Source organism: Lithobates pipiens, unplaced genomic scaffold (genome assembly GCF_037356315.1).
Source record: "Lithobates pipiens isolate NorthernLeopardFrog02 unplaced genomic scaffold, aLitPip1_a1.2 Scaffold_13, whole genome shotgun sequence".
NCBI classification, from domain to species: domain Eukaryota; kingdom Metazoa; phylum Chordata; class Amphibia; order Anura; family Ranidae; genus Lithobates; species Lithobates pipiens.
Genome location: NW_027507718.1, coordinates 322696319 through 322720898, shown reverse-complemented (window position 1 = coordinate 322720898; position 24580 = coordinate 322696319). Strand labels below are relative to the sequence as shown.

Below are 24580 nucleotides of genomic sequence, written 5' to 3'. Positions count from 1 at the left end.
GAAGGAAGCTATGGGCTACTGGCTATTGAACTTCCTTTTTCTAGTCCCGTCGTACGTGCTGTACGTCATTGCGTTAAAAATCGCTGGACTTTTGGAATGTCCGCTGCCAAGTCTGTTCGTTAGACAATCTGGCGGATGGTTTGCTGGACTAAGTCTGCCGGACAATTTGATCGTGTGTACGCGGCATAAGGCTCGGTTCACACTGCTGCAACTTGGGTTCCAACTTATGAAATCCCATGTTGGTTATTTAATGAGTTCCATTAATGCAGTCGCTCCGACTTTAGGAAAGGTTTCTGTACTACATTTAGGCAACTAGTGCCCATAGACTTTAATGGAAGTCGCCTCCAAGTCGGATCTTCATTTATTTTTTGTATATTCTTTATTTTTATTTTTAACCAATTTATACATATCCATTTATATTGATGTGATTTGGACATTACAGGAAGATTGGCTAGGCATTTACCAAAGGTCTCTTCAAAGTCACATTAAGTATTACTCAAGTCGCCTGGTCGCGGCAGTGTGAATTAAACCTTAAGACTCTGCCCAAATAGTTTCTATCTTTATTCAATGTATTTACAATAAGCCTAATATGCTAACTGTGAGCAATTATCAAAGCATTAACCTCTCTTGTTCAGTTCAATGCTGGAACCATTGCCCTAGGTTCCAAAACAGCAATTTAAAATATATCTAAAGCCACAACAGTGTGGGAAGCATAAAGAATGGTTATAATCCATGTCCGTTTTTTTTTTTTCTATCTGTGTTCTCCCCATTCACAAAACCTTCCATGACTCGCATAGCCAACTTTACAAACACATTGCATGCTTTGAAGATCAGTGTTGTAGAACCATAATAGCCAGATCACGCCAAGGTCCTTGGCTCAATGTTGCTTTTTGTTATCCTATTGTGATTTATTGCTGTAATGTTTTGAAAAGTCTAAAAATTAAAAAAAAATTTTTTACATTTGCCAGGTCAGCAAAGAATCATTTCCAGGGCCACCCGGGGCCTGTGCAGACACCCCAGGCCAGGTGATCAGGGGGAAGGGTGAAGAAATATTACTTTGCCCAATATGAATTTTCATAATTCATTGCTATTATTTACAAGATCCAAGACCGCTCCCATAGTGTCCGCACACTCTCTATACCCAGCCAGTGTACATTTATTATGAATGTTTTTGGATAAAAATCATACAGCAGTGGGGTTTTTAATTGGTATCTTATGTCTATGGTTACCTTTTGAGGTAGAGGGAGCATAAAGAGCACACCATGATGCTATTCTCTGTAAGGGGAAAAAAAACGTTATCAGCCAAAGGTATCAGAACTGTTACTGAGTAATCTTCACAAATCTGTGGATTGTAACACCCGAGCAATGGCAAAGCACACAGCCAGGGCTGCTAACAAATGCAAGCCAACATTAGGGATACCATTCTCAAATTTAGCAACCAAAAATACTTGGGCTATATTTAAATCTGTTTTCTCATTTGTTCATTGACAGACACAGAGCTTCCTTATTCAGAACCATAGGGTTATATCGCCCCTTACAGGAGTAGGACACTAGGCAGAAAAAAGACTTGGCTACGCCCATGGGCAGTTCTAGATGATATACACCCCCCTCTCTGCTATAGACCTTCAGGTTTTTTTTCTGCCTAGTCAGTAGTAAGGAACTAGTTTCCTGCTCGATATCTCTGGACCTGGCAATTTTTAGTTTTTGCTTTTGTAAGCTACTTTTTTTCTCCTGCGAGATCTATAATCAACTGGGCGATGGGCTAAGATCCAGTGGTCTCCACAGTCTGGCCAGTGAGCACGTGCAGACCGCAGCTACGCGCTAAGTCGGCCACGACGTAGCCCCAATGGACAGTGGCTGGCCCTGCAAGTTAAACGTCTCGCGAGGTCGCATATGAAGGGTCTCGGCCTGTGTCGCACCATTCCTCGTGGCTGACAGCCCCCCCACTTCAATAGCGAGGGGGGTTTGTCTGGGAGCGTTATCTGCGCACTCGCTGGAGCCGTAAGGGGCCCCGTCCTCTCCTTCCCTGGAGTGGTGTGGGGTGCGGATACTCCCTGGGAGAACGGAGGGGGACAGCAGACTTGGGGCATGGAGGAAGAATGGAGGAGGACAGCAGAACTGAAGGGGACATGAAAGAAGAACGGAGGGGGACATGGAGGAAGAACGGAGGGGGGCAGCAGAATGGAGGGGGACATGGAGGAAGAACGGAGGGGGGCAGCAAAATGGAGGGGGCATGGAGGAAGAATGGAGCAGGAGAGCAGAACTGAGGGGGACATGGAAGAAGAACAGAGGAGGGCAGCAGAACGGAGGGGGACATGGAGGAAAAACGGAGGGGGATGGAGAGGGCAGCAGAATGGAGGGGGACATGGAGGATGAACGGAGGGGGCCAGCAGGGGTGGAGGGGGCATGGAGGATGCGGTGACAATGGTGATCGTGTGTGGGAGAGTTACAAGCACCGATCTTCGCTGTATAGATTTCACTAAAGCAGGTGAAAGCCACGGGGGGCGGGGGGGAAACTTGTACCGCAATCACGCACTGATCACTGCTGACTGTCCAGGTATCGGATGAAGCATCGGGAGCTTGTGCCCCAGTACAAGTACTCGGGCAAATGCTTGGTATCTGTAAAACCCTAATATATAGTGTGGGGTGTGGACTTAGTCCCCCTGAGCCATGATTGGCCAACGGCACCCTGCCTTTGGCCAATTATGACTCTCTCAGCAGAGCGTGCTGTGATTTGCCAAAGCATGCGGGTCAATCATCATACAGCAATGCACTGTGATCAGAGGTTGCATATGATGGGTACAGTGGCTGCATTTGATGGGGGTTTTTTTTTCAGTATTTTTCGAAAAATGTCAGTTTGTTTACCCCCCCAAAAAAAAATAATTTGAGCACCAGTCGCCACTGCTTTGGGCCATTGATCACTAGGAAAACTCAAGAGATTCTGTATGTTCTGTGAATAGTGCTAATAAAGCTTGAAAAGGTAACACATTTCCCAGCCGATATTTATAAACACCAACCACGGTCCCTCCTCTGTGCACATAATGAGACGACACCTCATACACCTGAGAAGAGGCGCGGCACACGCTGCTGAAGGTGGGAGGGGCTCAGCCGCAGGCTGCGAAGAGCTATCTGTAAAGGGGCGGTGCGCAGAGGAGGAGGAGCCGCAAATCTCTTTACCTGTCAGGGATGGTGCTCAGAAGGCGGGAGGATTTTTTTTTTTTTTCTTATGGCAGGGGGCGGAGCACAGAGGGCAGGGAATAGTTTTTCACCTGTTAGGGGGCGGGGCGCAGATGGCTGGCAAGCGCGTTCACCTGTCAGGGGGCGGGGCGCAGGGGCATCGCAGGGACAGATCGGAGTGGAGCTGATCAATCTGTCAGTGGGAGAGGCGCTGCAGGGAGGCTCTCAGGTCAGATCAGAATTCTTCTACTTCCCATCTATGATGTGCTGATACTTTATTCTGAGCTGATCGCCCATGCATTGTGTAGCCCTGTATAGATCGCTCTGTGTGTTGTGTGTGCGCGCCTGGCCCGGTATATTAGGGCAGTTATGACCTCATGATAGTCCCCTCGTGCTGTAGATGGAGAAGGGCTGGCTCCTTTCTCTGGTTTGTTGTCACCGGTGTGATCGTCCTTTGTGCACATGCTGCTGGTCCGCCTATTTCCTGCTGGTGTGGGATGGCTGTCATCAGTCTGCAGGGTTGGCGATCAAGAGAGATCGGCTATAGGAAACATACACTGGGAGAAACGCTGACCACCTCCTGAAAATGCTGGATACCTGGCTGCTTCTGTTTACAGCACCTGGCAGCCAGATCAGGAAGGCAGAACTCCAAATCTGCATTCAGAGCCTGTAAGGTATAAAGCATGGAAGCCATTGGATTAGTATGACAGCCAGGAAAACTGTATTTACAGGCAAACCCTCCGAATTTCTGGCTTCATATTGCGTTAAATCTCTTTATACATTCAGGGAGTGTAAATGTGAATGTTGTGGTTCTAATGTAGGTTTTCCCTGGAGCAAGTATATTACTCAAAGTGTTCCTAATGATACATGTACTTGTATTTTTGTTATATAATTAAATCCCTTTCTCCACCCCCCCCCCCCCATTTTTGTCCCAAGTGGGCGATTTCTCTTCACTTCCTGTCTATTAGCTGCAACAGAACTGGTGTCCCCACATTGAAACATTTTCCTCATTTCCTGTTTTGATAACAACCCAAAATGTTTTTTTTTTTTTTTTTTCCACTATAAAACTTTTAGGTTGCATTCACACTTCAGTGTTTTGCATCGTGGACAGATATTTGCCACGATTCTGCCCACGATTTGAAAGCGCTCATGCGTGAATGACAAATCACGGGACTCGCATTTTGAGGTGCCAAGCTTTTGAGCCCCCGTTCACATCGGAGTGATTTGACATGTCAAATCACATGCCAAAGCGCAGCCTGTTCCCGTCTACGGCACTGTCAGAATTGGTGCGACGCCAACTTTGCAGCTCCGCACCGATTTCCAAAAAACAGTTCTTGCACTACTTTTGGCGACTTAAAGGGCGATTTCAATAGACATTTGTGCATGAACCCGCACAGATGTCTTTCAAATCGCCCCCCAAACTCGCACTGAAATGCGGGTTTGAAATCGCATGATTTCAAACCAGCTTCAGTGTGAACGAGGGCTGAATGATACCTTAAATCGTGGCGCGGGTGTGCCGTGATTGTGGCGCTATAAATCATGGCAACCAGGTTGCCCAAAAATAGCTCCTAAACTTGTTCTTTTGAGCGACATGCTTCACGCAATGTGGGTCGCCGCAATTGCAGCACAGTTTATCGCTGCAGACCCGCACTGCGATTGTAGGCTCCGTTCACATCTTCCAACCACAATTTGAAATGGCCACAAATCATGGGGGCGCTTGTGTGTTCTGTCACTTCCAATAGCACCCGGATGGCAGCATAATTTTCCCGCGATTTGTCGGGTGACATTCGCTGTAAAATCACGCAAGCAGAATCGCGGGACGCCTGTCGCCCGAAAGAAGCTATAGTACTTCTTTTGAGCGACAGACGTCCCGTGATTCTGTTTGCATGATTGTCACCCGATCATGCCACAATTGGGGGGGGGGGTGCCATTGGAAGTGAAAGGGAACACACGGGTATCCTGTGATTTGCCACTATTTTGAATTGCGGCGATTTAGAACGCCAAGATGTCAATGGAGCCTTAGGTGTCATACAAAAGAATGGCATCTCAAATGTGAGGGCTGCGGTTTCATTCACACATCGCTGTCAAATCGCAGGCAGAATCGCAGCGAGTCTGCCCAGGATTTAAAAAGCTGAAGTGTGACTGCAGCCTTGGTGATGAGAGAAACCTGACAAATGCAGAGGTGGATCTCTTACAGGCACACAGATCGCAATGTCAGGTGTTCTAAGCCCTCTCCAGTCTATACAAAGCTATTTAAAACAAAACTTTTGCCTTATTTATACCTTTAAAACCCTGGTTTTACTAGTGAATTCAGTAACCGTACATATCTATTGACATGGTGTGTGTGTGTATATATATATATATATATATATATATATATATATATATATATATATATATATATATATAATCACTGATGAAGCAGTTCTACAATGTAGCGTAGCTCAAGTTTAAGCCTGCTACACACTAATAGTTTTTTTGTGGTGATCGAAAAAGAACTGGCAGCTTGGAACCGATGTACTAACAGTCTGATATTAGTACAGCAGTCTCCCCTTGCTGAGCTGTTGTGTTCTGACAGGTGGACGGCCCCTCCACCAGAACACTCTGGTCAGCACTCTCCGCCATTGGCGGAGAGTGCTGATTGGGAGGCAGCCAGCTGCTGGTATTCCATAATGCTCATCTGACAGAAGCTGGCCAAATGGCCTGGCTCCTGTCTGTCCAGCTGCCATACACACAGGTTGAATGCCAGGATGGTTTTTATTGAAGCAGCTGATGTCTCCCGACATTCAGCCTGTGTGTGTGCTAGGCATTAGTCCAAGTCCACCAGGAAGCTGGCACTCAGCCAATCGGAAGTGGCAAAAGCATCCCCCTGCCCCAGAGCCCTACTGTCAGACTGCAAAGATCGGTGCTGCAGCATGTTGTCTTACATTTTCCATTGTTTCCATTTGCAAACTGATAATGGTGTTTGAAGGAATCACTTTTGTACAAGGTGTCCGACCTTGTCCAGTCTAATGAGAACTTTCCAGGCCAGAGATGGCCGAGATCCTTCTGTATGTAGTGGGTTGTGAAGCATAGTGGGTGCCAAGATGGTGAAAGTCATTGGGTGCCAGACACTTCTTGGATGTAAAAAAGGTTTTATTTCTCAACAGTTTTTTGTATTTTTGGGGGAAAGAGAGTTAGTGCCAGGACACCCTTAAGTAGTTGTAGATTCAATTGGCAGACTCTGAGACTTCAATGGGAGAGCCGTGCAGGGAAAGGCCCCACCAAGGCACCACTTCTGCACATGCAGGAATGCTGTCTCCTATGGTAACAGTTTTTAACAGTTCCTAACTCAAACGTAACAGTTCCTTCAGCTTTACTACAACTGCCTCTTGTAGTTCTGCAACACTGAGCTTCCGGTCTCTCACTAGACCCTCTGATACACTGACTCTGAATCCCTTGAGCTCCTTCAGTCTTTGTGGTGGTATATCCCTCAAGCGTCACCAACTCTTGCTGGGTCCCTAGCTTGGCACTCCAGATACTTCTCAAGCTTCACCCCTGCTGACCAGCTCGGTCCCCAGCTTGGCCCACAAGGCTGCTCTGCAAGCATCACCTCCGCTGGTTGGGTCCCTGACTTGAACACCGCCTGAAGTTTCCCAATTCTCCACTGTGCCCATTCGGCGAGAATGGTGCTCTTTTACTTGCTTCAGATACTCGCTGTTGTCCCTGGAAATAAGGTGGTTGACCCCTTTGTGACGACCGCTTCCCTTCTACCTCCGACAGGTTTTCCGACTGGCAGAACCGTCACTTCTGGTTGAACTGCAAACCCTGCGCTGCTCTCTTGCTTCTGGATAGGCCCTCAGACAGCCTAGCAGCCAGATGCCCCTGGGATAGGCCCAGTCTCTGGCCTAGCAGTCCGGGGCACACAACACATGTCCACCCAGGCAGCCGTCCAGGTGGCACAGGACATAGATCACCTGACTCCACCCGAATATATAGGCTCTCCCAGCAGGCCAAGGGATTCAAGAAAACCCCTTCTCATTGGCGGAGACACCCCACATACCCATAACCCGACCTTGGGTTGCCCTTATCTTATCTAGTACCACCAAGTACCTGACCACCTAGTGGTAGAAGAGAAAAGTGCAAAGGCCAAACTTAGAGAAATCAATCCATCTCTAACAATTGACCAGTGTAACTACTCCTAGCAAGTAAATTTGTGAGAAGCAACCCTGACTAAACCCCAGGGTGCTACATACATATTTTCCACATGACCATGCACAAGATGAATCCCATTATTGTCTATGGGGACACCAATGCAACACCTTTTTGTGCGAGTTGGGAAAAGGTGCCGTCTTTCTTTTGTTGTGATAGTGTGTTTTTAGCCCCGTAGGCTTAAAAGATGAATGGGCGATTTTCGTGCAGTGAAAACTAACGAGTTTCTAAATTGGCGTTGGGAGAATCGTGTGAGAAATATAACTGAAAAAGAAATGCACATGAGCTGTGACCTGGAAAGAAAAGATTACCGGCCATTAATTTTTTTCTTTTCCGTAACAGCATGAGGTGGTTGAATTTTCAAAATGAATGGTGGCACCATCAGATTACAAAAGACGCAAATTTCCGATTGACAAAACGTTTGGAATTTGACCCATGTACGGCCTGCTTAAAATGCTAAGAGACATGCACAGCTAGCTAGGCACCTACGTGTTCAATGGGCCTAAAACATTTCTTGTAAAACCATTAAATACACGTAGGCAATAAGTGTTAATTCTAACCATTACTGTTCTAGTGCCAATTATAGCCAGGTAGTCAAACGACAAATAGAATCCCGCCTCTGAGGTCATTTACACAGTGCTGAGTGTTCTGTACGAATGAGTCTGTTGGTAGCAGATGTGACCACAGCCTTTGATCTTTGCTACATTGAGCAAACTGCTCAATTAGTAATATAATACAGGAGAGCTAATCTAATTGACAAAGAACCAAGCCAGTGTAATGCCTGGCACAGACAGGCAGTTTTTTGGTCATTCAACCCAGTGGGTGGCTGAACCCCCCCCCCCCCCCCCCCAAAAAAAGAGAGCTCACTGTACTAACTATGCAATGTTAGTAAAGCAATCTCCCCCCCACTAAGCTATTGTGTTCTGACAGGAGGACTGCACCCTCCCCGCCTGAATACACCAGTCAGCGCTCACTGCCAGTGCTGATTGGATGCCGATTTTAGTTGCTGGTTTTCCAGCGTACCTGTTCGACAAGACCAGACATAAGGCTGGCTTCTGTCGGACAGGCTGCTGGGCACACTGGCCAAATGTTGGCCAATTTCTATTGAACTGCCCGATATTCAATCAGTGTGTACCAGCCTTAAAGCTGGCCATAGATGGATAACATTTTGAACAAAAAGTCTTAGGAAAATTTGTATAAAAAAAAAAATTCTCAAGACATTCAAATGTTAGAAAAACAAAAACCACATACACTGTTAGAAATGTGTTGGTTTGAGATCCTGCTCTTGTCACTGCGGTCAAAAACGATCCTCTATTTGATCCCACTAATGATTAGAAAAACAAACTTTCTTTGGGCCCCTTTCACACAAACGTTCTGCTTGGGTCCACCTGTCAGTTTTTCAGGTGAACCCAATCAGGACCTCCATTCTCCTCCTAAAAATGGCCTGGTCATGAAGGGGGGGGGGGGGGGGGTAAACCTTCTGGAGCTGAAGTGGTTAAAATAGACATGATGCAGAAAACTATCCCCTATGTTATCTCAGTTGCTTGCCATCCAAGGCAGCCAGTCACAACAGTGGACAAGCGGATGTATTCAGTCCGCTGTATCCTAAAAATGTCTTCAAATGACTGTACACGTTGTAATAGAGAAACTATTTCAATCAATAGCTTCCTGTGGAGATGTGTTTAAGTTTTAGGCCTCATGCACACTGGACATTATAATAACATTATACAAACTCCAGTAGCTTTGCAGTGAGTTTTTAACATGGTGTTTTATTTTATTTTATTCTTTTTTGCATTTTTCAGCGTTAGCGTTTTTTAACCACTTAAGGACCAGCCTCGTTTTGAGATTTTGGTGTTTACATGTTTAAATCATTTTTTTTTTTGCTAGAAAATTACTTAGAATCCCCCAAACATTATATATAGGTTGGACCCCCTTTTGCCTTCATCCTTCGTGGCATAAATTCAACAAGGTGCTGGAAATGTTCCTCCATATTGACATGATAGCATCACACAGTTGCTGCACATCCATGATGCGAATCTCCTGTTCCACTACATTCCAAAGGTCCTCTATTGGATTGAGATCTGGTGACTGTGGAGGCCATTGGAGTACAGGGAACTCATCGTCATGTTCAAGAAACCATGGGTGAGATGATTTGAGCTTTGTGACTAGGGATGAGCCGAACACCCCCCGGTTCGGTTCGCACCAGAACTTGCGAACGACCCCCGCGTTCGGTACGAACGTTAGAACCCCATTGAAGTCTATGGGACTCGAACGTTCGAATTGGAAAGTGCTAATTTTAACGGCTAATATGCAAGATACTGTCCTAAAAAGGGTTTGGCGACCTGCCTCCTGCCTCAGGGGACATGGGTCACTGCAAAAAAAAGTTTTAAAAACTACCGTTTTTGCGGGAGCACTGATTTTAATGACGATTAAAGTGAAAAAAAAAAAGTGAAATATTACTTTAAATATGGTGCCTGGGGGGTGTCTGTAGTATGCCTGTGAAGTGCCACGTGTTTCCCATGTTTAGAACAGTCCCTGCACAAAATGACATTAAACGGAAATAACACCATTTAAAACTGCTTGCGGTTTTAATGTTATATCTGGTTCCTGCAATATGGTTGAAAATCATTCAGAAAAATGGCATGGGTAGCCCTCCCTGCCCATTACCAGCCCCTTTGGGTTTCGTACGCATATTAAGGGGAACCCTGTACCCATATTAAAAAAAGGAAATGCGTGTGGCCCCCAGGCCCTATATACTCATAACAGCAGTATACAGGCGGTGCAAACAAGACAGGGACTGTGTAGGTTTGTTGTGTTAAGTTGAATCTGTTTGTAATTTTCAACTGGTACATTTTTAAAGTGTAGCTCCAGTCAAAAAAACTATTTTTAAGCTTTTTGGAAAACATAAGGAAGGGTTATCACCCCTGTATAATTTGTTTTGTCGTCCATCTTTTTTCATCTCACTTGCTGTTGTCTCCTTCCGTTTGCAAGTAGGAGATGTTTGTAAATTGGATGTTTGAAAGTAGGGGCCTGCCCTATATGCTCTGCAGAAATGGCGGAACAAGGTGTTGGTTTTGCAACAACATTGTAAGCCCTCAAAGTGACTCTTGGTGGGCGCTGGAGCGCCCTGCTGTGAACGATTATATCAAGAATTGTAATTACATGCCATTGTTGAACAGTAGTAGAAAAATTGACCTTTGGTGGTTGTGGTGCTGGTGCCACAACACTATAAGTCCTCACCGTTACTCTGGGTGGGCACAGGAAGGGGCCCTCCTGTGAAATATTATATCAAGAATTGTAATTACATGTCCCTGTTAAACAGGGGCAGAAAAATTGGGCCTTAGGCACTGGTGCCATCACACTGCAACCTCTGCCATATACTCTAGTTTTATTGCAGGAATTAGCCCTGCTGCAAAGCATTGCATCAAAAATTGTACTTAAACGCCCCTGTTAAACAGGGGCAGAAAAATTGGGCCTTAGGCACTGGTGCCATCACACTGCAACCTCTGCCATATACTCTAGTTTTATTGCAGGAATTAGCCCTGCTGCAAAGCATTGCATCAAAAATTGTACTTAAACGCCCCTGTTAAACAGGGGCAGAAAAATTGGGCCTTAGGCACTGGTGCCATCACACTGCAACCTCTGCCATATACTCTAGTTTTATTGCAGGAATTAGCCCTGCTGCAAAGCATTGCATCAAAAATTGTACTTAAACGCCCCTGTTAAACAGGGGCAGAAAAATTGGGCTGCTGGCATCACCCAGAACCAAAAATGTTCTTCCAACATATCAGCGGAGGAGGAAAAGGATAGACAATCAACATAACAGGACAGTCACTCAGCATCAGCATAGGCAGTCTTGAAGGGATGTGGTATTTCAAAAAAATTATTCGGTTACATCAGCTTCAGGTGCTTGGTAGCTGTGGGTGATCCAAGACTGATTCATCTTGATGAAGGTCAGTCGATCAACTGATTCGGTGGACAGGCGCACCCTGTGATCGGTAACGAAGCCACCAGCAGCACTGAAGGTGCGTTCCGAAAGAACGCTGGATGCAGGACAGGCCAGTAGCTCAATTGCATACTGTGCAAGCTCTGGCCAGTGATCCATCCTCAAGACCCAGTAAGCCAGAGGATTTTCAGTGGGAAAGGTGTCCAAGTCTGACCTTGCCCCTAGGTATTCCTGCACCATGTAAATTAGACGCTGGCGATGGGTGCTGGAACCAATCATACCTTGGGGCTGCGGACTAAAAAATTGTCTGAAAGCATCAGTCAGACGGCCACCTTCTCCACCGCTCCTTCTGACTGATGCCTCAGCAACACGTTGTCCAGGACCAGGAGTTTGTGACCTCCCAGTCTCTGGGAACGCGTTGCACAGAGCTTTCTGCAAGGCCTCCTGGAGATGTCTCATCCTCTGCTCCCTCTGCGATGGCAAGATAAGGTCGGCAACCTTACCCTTGTACCGTGGATCAAGGAGAGTGGCCAGCCAGTAATGGTCCCTCTCCTTGATCCGAAGAATACGAGGATCCTTCCGCAGGCTTTGCAGGATCAGGGAGGCCATGCAGCGTAGGTTAGCTGAGGCATTCGGTCCGGAGTCCTCTGGGTCACTAAGGACAACATGATCCGCAGCTACCTCCTCCCAGCCACGTACAAGTCCACGTGTTTCTTGGGACTGTAAATCATCCCTATAAGACTGCTGATGCTGATGCTGAGTGCCAGCCTCCACCTCCATGCTGACACAATCATCCTCCTCCTCCTCTTCCTCCTCCTCACCCTCTTCCTGTGTGATGGGTGGCACAGCAGGAACACTGTCTGGATAAAGGGGGCCTTGAGAGGCAAGGAAGTCCTCCTCTTCCTGCCTCTGTTCTGCCTCAAGTGCCCTGTCCATTATTCCACGCAGCGTATGCTCCAAGAGGTGGACAAGAGGTACAGTGTCACTGATGCATGCACTGTCACTGCTCACCATCCTTGTGGCCTCCTCAAACGGTGACAGGACAGTGCATGCATCCCTGATCATGCCCCACTGGCGTGGTGAGAAAAAACCAAGCTCCCCTGACCCTGTCCTGGTGCCGTAGTCGCACAGGTACTCATTGATGGCCCTCTGCTGCGTGTGCAGCCGCTGCAGCATGGCCAATGTTGAGTTCCATCTGGTGGGCATGTCACATATAAGGCGGTTCTTGGGCAGGTTCAACTCCTTTTGGAGCTCAGCCAGCCGAGCACAGGCATTAAATGATCGGCGGAAATGCACACAGACTCTCCTGGCCTGTTTCAGGACATCCTGTAAGCCGGGGTACCTGCCCAAGAACCGCTGCACCACCAGGTTAAGGACGTGAGCTACACAGGGCACATGGGTCAGTTGTCCCTGTCGGAGGGCGGAGAGGAGGTTGGTGCCATTGTCGCAAACCACCATTCCTGGCTTAAGCTGGCGTGGCGTCAACCACCTCTCGGCCTGCCCCTGCAGAGCTGACAAAACATCCGCCCCAGTGTGGCTCCTGTCCCCCAAACAAACCAGCGCAAGCACGGCATGGCATAGTTTTGCCTGCGTACTTGCGTAGCCCCTGCAACGCCTACGGAGCACCGCTGGTTCTGAGGACAGAGCACTGGAAGAGGACATGGAGGAAGAAGAAGAGGAGGGGGTGGAGGAGAGAGGTGTGTCACAACCAATAGTAGCATTTTGGAGGCGTGGTGGCGGAACAACCTCCAACACTACTGCATCTTGTCCTGCATCCTTCCCAGCAGCCAGAAGGGTGACCCAATGGGCCGTGAAAGACAGGTAACGTCCCTGTCCATGCCTGCTGGACCATGAGTCAGCAGTAATATGCACCTTACCGCTGATCACCCTGTCCAGCGAGGCAAGGACATTGCCTTCCACATGCCGGTAGAGAGCCGGAATCGCCTTCCGTGAGAAAAAGTGGCGTTTGGGGACCTGCCACTGAGGAACCGCACATTGTACAAACTCACGGAAGGGGGCCGAGTCTACCAACTGAAAAGGCAGCAGTTGAAGTGCTAGCAATTTAGCCAAGCTAGCATTCAACCGCTGGGCATGTGGATGGCTGGGAGTAAACTTCTTCCGCCGGTCCAGCAGCTGGGGCAGGGACATTTGCCTGCTATAATCGGATGTGGATGTACCACTAGCAGAGTTCCCGGAAGCACTTGGCTGTGACACACCTAATTCTACACCTTCATTCCTCTCAGAGCAGGTTTCAGAGAGGACTGAAGGTCTAGTGGGGTTAGAGATGCCAGCTGATGAGGAGCAAGGAGAGGTCCGCTTTGTTCTTTGGTGTGGGTCTTTCAGGTACGCTTGCCAACGAGCTGCATGGCAGGTCAACATATGTCTGGTCAAGCATGTGGTGCCCAAGCGGCTGATGTTTTGGCCACGTGAGATACGCTTGAGACATATGTTGCAAATAGCAGCGGTGCGATCTGATGCACTCGTCTCAAAAAAGGCCCACACCAAAGAACTTTTAGAATAACGCGCAGAGGAAGCGCTCTGCGCAGGCGGAGCTCTGCGGTGTGATTCCGTCGGTGTGCTGCCCCTAAGCTGGCCCCCGGAGGGCATCCTGCCTCGTTGGACATGTGCCTCCTCCTCCTCCTCCTCCTCCTCCTCCTCCTCCTCCCTCCTTCCAGGCACCCACGTGGAGTCAGTGCCCTCATCATCCCCTCCCTCTTCATCGCTGTAGCAAACCTGGCAGTATGCTGCAGCTTGTGGAACATGACTGCCAGATTGCTGTGCTTCTTGAGCATCCTCTCTCTCTGCGCTCACGCTACTGCCTTCCTCTAGCTGAGTGTCATCATCAGAGCCCACCAAACACTGGGCATCCTCCTGGAGCATGTACCCAACACTGTGCTCAAAGAGTTCAGGAGACTCCTCAGGAGGACGTGGTGGGTCTAGGGAAGGAGTCACTGATGATGACATTGAGAGGAGGGACGACGATGTGTTGGCAGCTTTTCTACTACCCTGAGACTGGGTGAGAGAGGATGAGGAGGATGAAGAGGGCTTGGTCATCCACTCTACCAAGTCGTTGGCATGTTGCGGTTCAACATGTCCAGCTGCAGAAAAGAAGGACAAGCATGTCCCATGGCCACGTGCTGATGACAATGCACCGCGTCCACGACCAGCACTGTTGTCTCTAGACACAGAGCCTGCTTGCCCTCTTTTATCGGCTCGCGCCTGTCTGCCTCTCCTTGCTGGCCTTCCAGACATGGTAATGGCCTGAAGGGAGTTGGGTAAAACAGTGGTTGGGTAGTTTATATTGTGCTGGAGGCACACAACACCCACTAACTCCTGCAGATGCCTTTTTTATAGAACAGCAGAGTTAAAGGGGTATATACAGATGTATACTGTGCTGGAGGCACACACAACTTCCAATAACTCCCGCAGATGACAATCGGGCCCAAATAGAGAACAGCTATGTAGGTGGATAATAGCGGTATGTACTGGGTACAGAGCACGCACACAGCACGCACTATCTCCTGAGTGACACTACTGACTGCAAGCTCTATTGTTAAAGATGGACCACTAGCTATATAGGTGAGGGGAATATCACGGTGTATACTGCGGTCAGGGCACGCAGACAATAACCAGAAAACAGCAGAGTTAAAGGGGTATATACAGATGTATACTGTGCTGTGCTGGAAGCACAGCACAACTTCCATTAACTCCTGCAGATGGCAAGTGGGCTCAAATAGAGAACAGCTATGTAGGTGTATATAGTGGTATGTACTGGGTACAGAGCACGCAGACAGCACGCACTAACACTACTGACTGCAAGCTCTATTATTAAAGCTAGATCACTAGCTATATAGGTGAGGTGAATATAGTGGTGTATACTGCGGTCAGGGCACAGACAGTAACCACTACACAAGAGCAAAATAGTAAATCAGCCAAAAACGATTGGTGTGTAACTGTGTTGAAGGTACACAGAACACCCACTGCTTCAGATGCTAACAAACACTACACGAGGCCGCCTGAAAGGCGGCTTTATATAGTGTGGGGCGTGCACTACACAGGCTGAGCTATGATTGGCCACAGGCAGGATGCCTGTGTCCAACCATTGCTCTCCTCGCTGCTGGCGCTGCGATTGGCCAAGCATGCGGGGTCACAGTGCATGCTTGGCCAATCGTGAGACAGCAATGCATTGCGCCATCGCAGTGCATTGTGGGCCACACGAATTTTGCCGCGAACGGCCCAAACGTTCGGAATTCGGCGAACGCACGAACGACCGATGTTCGAGTCGAACATGCGTTCGACTCGAACACGAAGCTCATCCCTATTTGTGACATGGTGCATTATCCTGCTAGAAGTAGCCATCAGAAGATGGGAACACTAGTCATAAAGGGATGGAGTGTGGCATTTAAAGAGGAAGTAAACCCAAAGGTAAAGGTAATGGGCATCGCATAGTAGCCCATTATGTGTCACTTACCTGACACAGGAGCCAGCGATGTCACCACTGTCCCCTGTAGCACGGAGCGTCCATCTTCTTCCGGGTATCACTGCTCAGGCCACTCACACCGCCGGAGCAGTGATGACGTCACTCCTGGGCATGCGCATGGGAGCCGACACTAACGGCATATTGCCATTAGCAGCGGCATTCCCAGCTCGCGCATGTACTCTAATATCTCCTTAATAGTGTAGGTTTAGGAGATATTTCTTGGACCTACAGGTAAGCCTTAATCTAGGCTTACCTGTAGGTCAAAGTGGTTTGTAAGGGTTTATAACCACTTTAAACGATGCTCTGTTCTACTAATTGTACTAAGGGGCCCAAAGTGTGCCAAGAAAATATCCTCTCCCACACCATTACACCACCAGCCTGAACTGTTTATACAAGGCAGGATGGATCCATGCTTTCATGCTGTGCAAAATTCTGACCCTTCTGAATGAAACCGCTGAAATCAACTCATTAGACCAGGCAACGTATTGTCTAATTTTGTGCAAATTGTAGCCTCAGTTTCCCTTTTTTTTTTTTTTTTTTTTTTTTGTGACAGGATTGGCAGTCGGTGTGGCCTGCTGCTGTTATAGCCTATCTGCTTCAAGGTGCAATGTGTTGTGCATTCAGAGATGGTATTCTGCATACCTTGATTGTAACGAGTGGTTATTTGAGTAACCATTGCCTTTCTATCATCCCAAACCAGTCTGCCCATTCTTCTCTGACATCAACAAGGAATTTTCATCCACAAAACCACTGCTCACTGGATATTTTCATTTCAGTTTATTTTGTCTATTTTGGACCATTCTCTGTAAAACCAAGAGATGCTGGGCGTGAAAATGCCAATAGATTAGCAGTTTTGAAATACTCAGACCAGCCTGTCTGGTGCCAACAACCATGCCACGTTCATAGTAGTTTAAATCCCTTTTCTTCTCGTTTCTGATTCTCAGTTTGAACTTTAGCAAGTCATCTTCACCACATCAATAAGAACGTTGTCCGGTTGGATGCATTGGGTGCCAATCTCTCTGGGTGTCACCTTGCTGTGCATTCTGGGAGGGGGTATTTAAGGTGCTCAGGTCACGTGATACGTGGTTCCAGTCCAGAAGATTGCTCCATCTTCTTGGTCCTGGTCCTCCTGACCAGCCCTCAGGGGCCCTAATGGCCTGGTGTGTGGATCCATCCGTTTCCGAATCTCGGGGCTGGCTAGCCGGAGGCGCAGTAACTGGAAGGAGGATTCCAAGGTGGTCCGGTGCCGTCTCTTCTTTGGAGAGGCCCAGCAACTGAGAAAGCAACTGGGGAGGACTCTCCAGAAGAGGGCCATGCAGGAGGCTGGCTGCTCTGTAAGAGCCTGGAAGCTAAGTTGACAGACACCAGGGGAATCCACGCTTGTATGGTATCGCCGGACTGGCTTTAAGATACTGGTACCATACGAGGGTTCTCTAATTTCAAATATCCTTCAGTTCTATAACCAAGTCTGTGGCAGAGACTTTGCTCTATCTGAACAATCTATCGGTTGCTAAATCTGCTGAGAGGAGATTTATCCGATGGCTGGGATATCCAGTTGTGAATGGCTATTCTCTGGATGCTATGGTGAGAGAATTATGCAGTTCCAAGAGTACCTGAACTTCCTACCTATTCCCACTATCCTTTTGAGAGACTGTGTTTTGTCTACCATTTTACAAATAAAAATCCCTAAGGTGGATCCAGTGTCAGTCTCTAGTTCTTTGGGCCATCTACCTCGGGGAAACCCCTAGACGCATACGAGATCAAGAAAGTAACGGTAAGCCCAAATTTAATCAGCCGCTCCTTCAGGGTTTAGAGCTACATATACATTTGAATATAAAAAAAAAACCTGTGTGCAGCAGCTGTCCCAGCCTCCCTAATACTTACCTGAGCCCTATCTTGATCCAGCGATGTTGCACAGGGTGAAAAAGCATTACTGGTGTATGGTGCCCTAATGTAAATATAGTGAAAATGTGGCTGCCCCTTAAAGTGATAAATACACCTCAAATCAATTGCAAACAAAGTATGGCGCTCAATTACTGTATGTTAAATCACCACAATGCAAACCAACATGTAAATGTGAATGGTTAGAATTTAAGTCCATCAACAAGCAATCCATGAAACTGGTGAACAGGAATTAAAATCCTTAACACTTAAGGTGAACATGGCCTTTAAAGTAGTTCTAAAGGCAGAAGGTGTTTTTTTTTTATTTTTTTTTTTTTTTTTTTTTTATTTCCTTATCTTAATGCATTAAAGGAGAAGTACAGCCAAAGTTCCTTTGGCTGTACTTCTATGGATCACAGAAGTTTGGTTTGTTTTGCACTCCTGTGACCTGTTTTCAACAGAGAGCAGGCTAACGTCTGCTCTCTACTGACGTCAGAGTGTGTCCAGGCTCGAGCTTCATCACAACCATGGAGTCTGGATCTGCCAAAGTCCCAGGACTGGCACCCGAGCCACCGAGGGCCTGAGCTAGCCGCTTCCCACCCCGTTCACAGCCCTGCGCTCCAGTGAGCGAAGAGGGGGCAGAGCAGAGAGCCGCGACTGACAGTCAGCAGCTCCCTGCTTGGAGAACTGTGGGGATTAAGCGATCAGCGGTTTTTGATCGCTCAGGTTCTCAATGTTAGAGGTTCCGGGGGACAGATGCAGCATCAGACCAATGATGAATCCACCTAGGTAAGTATGAATAAACAAAAAAAAAAAATTAAGATTAAAAAAAAAAAAAAAAAAAAAAAAAACCTTTTGAGAGAGACTGGACTCGCAGAGCAGTGGCTCAGCTTGGGTGCCCCCAAAGCAATCTGCTTGCTCTGGGGGCACTTGGCAGGAGGGAGGGGCCAGGAGCACTGGCATGGGACTCGAAAAGAGGAGGATATGGGCTGCTTTGTGCAAAACCACTGCACAGAGCAGGTGAGTATAACATGTTTGTTATTAAAGTCTTGTTTTTTTTGTTTAAAAATATCGCTTTATGCTTGCGGTAGTTGGCTAAAGATTGCTTATTGAGTAATGCTATCCAAAGCCTAAAGAAAGGTTTGTTGGCATGGGAAACTAAGCCAAGATCTAGCTTTCCTTCACTTGTGGAATATGAAAATGAGTATTTGATTGTGGACTTTTTATATCAAGATGTCATAAACCTATTAACTTGCTGCTTTGTTCTAGGATAGAAGATTTAGCGCCACCTCACGGATCTTGTAACCAGTTTCTGGTCCATGATGGATCGCTACCGTTACTTTATTTTCAACCAGCGGAGTATGGTGGTACTTGGAATCCTCCAGATAGCATGTACCGCTATCTCCGTGATCTGTGGTCTCATGGATGGTGCTTTTCGGAAAGAATCTTCATTGGGGAAAACCAGGGTTCCTCTTTGGGCAGGAATGGTAATTTTTTTATTTTTTGGAAGTTTTAAGTTTTACATAGAATATATGAAAATGTAATTATCACCTCCCCAACCATAACAAGAAAAAACGGAATGCATCAGTGTACAAATTAAAAAAAAAAAAACAGAAAAAATGTGTAAGCAAAGAAACCAAATTAAAAGAAAATGTAGGTACACATCTTTTTGGGCTGGTACATAATCCGAAATAGCCAGACATCGAGGACAGTAGGGCTACAAGCATGATGGCTCAAATATAAGTACAGATCGTAGATGATAAATCTGTGCGACTATCTTTTAACGCTGGATCTACTTCACATGCACCACCTACTTTCACACCCAAATGGTCACAGTGGTCTCTATAAATTGGCCGTAGAGTACACAATTTTATTGGGTAAGCAATGAATCTTCAAATCCAAGAATTAAAGTAAAATTCCAGCCATACTGGTAGTATCGTTTTTAAAATGGTAAGGAAGGGTTGGAACCGCTATCACATTTTTGTATTTAAGAAAGGGCTACATCAAACACCGAGAGGTTGTACAAATTTTAAGCAGCAGGAGGAACCTGCCCCAATTCTCTTGGGTAGAACAAGTTATGAATTTGGTACAAAAAACACCGTAGATGGTCTTAAGTGTCACAATGCGATCACAACCTCAGGTAAATGAAAATGTAATCTACATGTTGCGATGCTTGGAAACGCTATTGGATTTTATTCTCTGTTCCAATAGACCTTTATCCTTACTGATGGTAGTGTTTTCCTAGTTAGAAAGTGATGAGTAATCCAAAATGTGACACTGGAGCACAAGGTTAGAAGAAATCTAATGGGGCACATTTTCTGTTGACCGCTATCAAAGTGGAATTTGTCCACAGTTTAGAGAGCATTCATCTCACTTTGCTTTGGGTTTCTGTGACAAGAAGGGAGGGGAAGGGAAATCTGTAACAAAGCGGTAAGATTTTAGCTCTTACCCACCATAAATAAATAGGCCGCCTAGCACATTGCATGTAAATGCACTCAAATGGTAGAAAGTTGATCAGATGGGTCAGTGGTGCATATGCTTGTGCACACATAAAAGCCTGATCTGGTTAGACCATGTGTACCATACCGATGTGGCAAAGGACAGCATAACCTGACCAATGTAAACAAGCACTAAAGCTCTGGGAAGTCCCCCTCACATATTTCCCTGGATCTCTAAATACTTGTTATCCGGGGAATCTGATTGATTTTTTTTTTTTTTTTTTTTTTTTTTTTTTTTAGACGGGCCACTTTCAAATGGCCACCAAGTGCCACAGTAGAGTTCTGTACAATTCTGTCCATGGCTTAAACTGCATCCTAAATGCACTAAGTGTATACACTTGGAAAAAAAATCTTACTGGTGGCTTTCAGGCAGCACATATATCTAAAGTATAAATGTTGTCTTCTATTGGCCTCTTATGATTCTGTTGTAGGCTAAACCCACCACCAATGACCAATCCTTGGATATCAAGGCTGCATTCATATTTATTTTCCATACACATGGGCTTCTGATAAATCGGCTGATATTGGCAGATATTGGGCCAGTGTGTACTAGGCCTTAGGTTTTTGGTACCATTTCTTTGCAACAAATGTATTCCACTATACTTACTTTACTAAGGTAAATAGATTCCAAAGTGACTAGTTTTCTGATGTGTATATTTTTATTATTGTAATGCAATTTGCACCGAATATACTAGACACAAATCATAGTGTTGCTTGCTGTTTGATTTCAATTGCTTGCCCTTGTTTCTAGATCATGGCTGTTCCTGGTTTGATAGCCTTGTTTTCATCACAGAAGAAGAATCCTGTTCTTGTAAGGCTGCTCTATCTTTTTAATGATGTGTGTGTGTGTGTGTGTGTATATAATATATTTATGTCATCTGGTGTTTTAGCCCAGTTTTGTGTCTTGATTTCCTGTTGCAGTACCCTTAAATGCAAACCTTGCTGACCACTCTTTCCTTGTCTACAGGTGAATGCACTTATTGTGGTCTCTGTGTTTTCCTGTTTCACCACCTTAATCCTTATAGTTTATGCTTGTCTGACTTTGGCATATGGGGAGGATGATTATGAAGTTTTCTCTCATACACCTGTACACATTGTACACACAGTAAGTACCTTCCAGAAGTATGTGTGGTATGCAATATGAATGGCAGTATTTAACCAATTGATTGTTACTGGGACACTAGTCCAAATTAAAAATGGGGGGGGGGAGGGTAGTTTTTCAGCCAGATAATTCTGTAGTGCAATATCTCACTCGCTACAGGCTTACTGCAGTCTCCTACATACAGAAATAAAAATTTATTGCTACTATGAAGTTTATTACGGTTACCAGTCTTGGAGGATTAAATGTGAATGGTTCCACAGGCTTCAGGAAGTATGCGTCCACTCAACATATTAGGTGCTCTCTGGATTCTTGCTGTAGTGGAATGGAACACAAAATTTGATTAGGCCCTGTTTACATTATCAAGCAGTAGCATTCCCACTACATCATTTTGACATGCAATTTTCACACCATTTCTTTTCAGGTGAGAAGCTTCATGTGATTTGTGAAGCGCAGTTTGCAGCATGACAGTTGCATTTTGGGTGCCATTGAGCCCTGATTCACACTGATACAGTGCAGGAAACGCAGTGAATCCTGTCTGTTTCCCGCACACCATTGTGATTGCACTATTTTCTATGGTCTGCTGCGTGGGCAGTAGAGCTGCACAATTCTGGCCAAAATGAGAATCGCAATTTTTTTTTTGCTTAGAACAAAAAGATCAAGATTCTCTCACGATTCTCGCGGCGTAAAATCTTTCACATTATGCAAAAAAAATTGGGGTTAACTTTACTGGTTGGTTTTTTGTTTCCAATAGTAATTTCTTCCAAATAATTTGCATTTGAAAGACCGCTGCACAAATAAATTGTGACATAAAATATTGCAACAACCACCATTTTATTCTCTAGGCTCTCTACTAAAAATATAACCCCTTCCCTGCCAGTGCTATTTATACAGTGATCAGTGCAAATTTTTATTTTTTTTTATTTTATTTTAGCACTGATCACTGTATTGGTGTCACAGGTCCCCAAAAAGTTTTACTTGGGGTTAGATTTGTCCACCGCAATGTCGCAGTCATGCTAAAAATCAGATCGCAGACATTACCGGTTTAAAAAGAAAAAAAGAAGTTAAAGTCCCTAAAATCTTTCCCCTATTTTGTAGACTCTATAACTTTTGCGCAAACCAATAAATATTTGCTTATTGCAATATTTTTGGAAAAGGGGAAAAAAATGAAGAATACATATTGACCTAAACCTTTTTTATTTTCTTTTTCCTTTTTTAATTTTTTATTTTTTTGTTATGTATTATAGCAGAAAGTAGAAAAAAAATCTGTGTGTGTTTTTTTTATTTTTATTGAATTTTTTCAAAATTTGTTGCTTTTTTTTTTTTTTTTTTTTGTTAGCGCAAAAAAAAAAAAACGCAGAGGTGATCAAATGCCACCAAAAGTAAGCTCCTACTTGTGGGAAAAAAAGACATAATAATTTTTTTTTGTTTTGTCAGTAAAGCGATGCAGTGCTGTATCGCAAAAATCCTTCCGGGGCTGAAGTGGTTAAGGTCAACTTGACAATGATTTTGTTTTGTTGGATGGAGAATGCAGCCTCTTCAGTATAGTTTTGTACCTGGATCGGACTATCCTGCAGGCTAGTCTATGTTCATGTAGGGCCCATTCACACCAGATGCAGTTTGATGCATTTTTGACTGCATTCCAACTGCAGAGACAGTCCAAAATCCATTTTACCTTATGGACATTGGTCACACAATTACAGTGCAATGCAAATATGTACAGCATGCTGCATTTTTCTGCACCGCAAATGTGCAAAAAAAGGTGTGCAAATGCATCACAGTGCTCACAAAAGCTCAAAAAATGCATGTAAATGTGCATAAAAAATGCACAGTAAACATGCAGTTTCTGGTGTGAATGGGCCCTTGGTGTCTTTATAGTGAAAATGTCTATGTATTTTAACCTTATGGTTCACATCTGACTTTTACCTGTTTCTTTCTTTCTCTCTAGAAGTTTATCCTTAATCAACTTGTTCAGGGTGCAAACATAGCCATGCTTGTAGCATCTCTGGTCAGCATTTGTGTTGTCCTTTGCATAGCCTACCTAGGTTGCCGAAGTGTACCCTACTGTATGTGCTATGACAACATGACTGGAATGGTGAGTATGTAGATGCAAAGGCATGTTACATTACGGTCACTGTATGTAAAAACATTTCTGAAAACGCACACGTGATCAATACTGCAGACAGGGATCACAAGACCAGCTTGTCAGATCTGGGCAATGGAGAATTTGTGCTTCACTTTAAGCCGATGTATCAGTAGGTGTGAAAAGCTGGCCCTAGAGTAAATGTATATTATTTCTCTTCTTATTCTTGGAAACTCAGGACTTCTAGTCGTACTTGCATGCTTAAAGTGACATTAAAACTTGGTTCACACTGATGCGGTGCAGGAAGCTGCATGTGATTTGGATAGGAATCGCACCACATTCCTGTTCAAATCACATGCACTTATTTGCAGTGCAATTTGAGCCCATTCATTTAATTTATGGCTCAAATCGCATCACAGCCACGCCACCAAGAAAAGGGTGCATGCACCTTTCTTTTTCCACACTGGAATTGGATCACATGGGTGCTCACACCGATACGATCCGATTGCGACCTGTTTTTAGGATGTTGCTAACTTAACATTGACGCCAGCAGCAGTTCAAATGAATGGAGTGCGATTTGTGATGCAGTACGGGAAAGGCACAGGAATCGCTGCGAATCCCGCACCACATCAGTGTGAACAGAGCCTGAAGCCTCCGTTTTCTTAAAACAGTTCTTCAGCTTGAACAAAAAAACAAGTCCGCAGCTACAGTATTTGACTGATTGTAAATAAGGACACTCATTTGATCAAGGATCCAAAAATGTAATCTCCGAGACTGGCCTTTGGGTCCATGGCACTGGCATGTTTACGAAGGGACTCCTTGTGGCTTCCCGCTGCACATGCGTGAGTCGTGCTATGTTTTGTGAATGAACCTACAGCCTTTGGGGGGACCCGTGCCGTGTCCTGAAGGTCGCGGGGAGAGGGGGGGGGGGAAGAACTTCAACCGCAATATCCTAATTGGTCAGATGGAAGAGGAAGTGGGTACCTGCCAAAACCAGGTACTCACTCCCTAAGCAAAAAAGACTAGGGATAGGAAAGGGGAAGGAGGTGTTAAAGCAGAACTTCCCTTTTTTGAAGTTCCGCTTTAAGCACTTCCAGCAAATATAATAATTATACTGCTAGATTTTAACATTTGGAAATGTGACGGCAGTTCCTAATGTTTTAATATATTGCCAAGCTTTCAATGATGTCATCTTTTTTTTTTAGGAAAGAGAAAAAAACTCCAT

General features: G+C 45.5%; 1 protein-coding gene across 3 annotated transcripts in view; it reads left to right on the top strand.

Annotated features, from left to right (window-relative positions):
- Positions 1-3294: 3294 nt before the first annotated feature.
- LOC143975013 (uncharacterized) overlaps positions 3295-24580 on the top strand; it is a 34631-nt gene continuing 13345 nt past the window's right edge. Inside the window, exons 1-5 of one of the 3 annotated variants that reach the window (XM_077476925.1) lie at positions 3295-3406; positions 18945-19162; positions 20925-20984; positions 21141-21278; positions 23221-23367. In XM_077476925.1, coding sequence (XP_077333051.1) covers positions 18995-19162; positions 20925-20984; positions 21141-21278; positions 23221-23367 — 513 coding nt within the window. In that variant the 5' untranslated portion in view covers positions 3295-3406; positions 18945-18994. The remainder of the gene's footprint in view (positions 3407-18944; positions 19163-20924; positions 20985-21140; positions 21279-23220; positions 23368-24580) is intronic. The other 2 variants (XM_077476926.1, XM_077476927.1) reach the window with 2 other exon arrangements.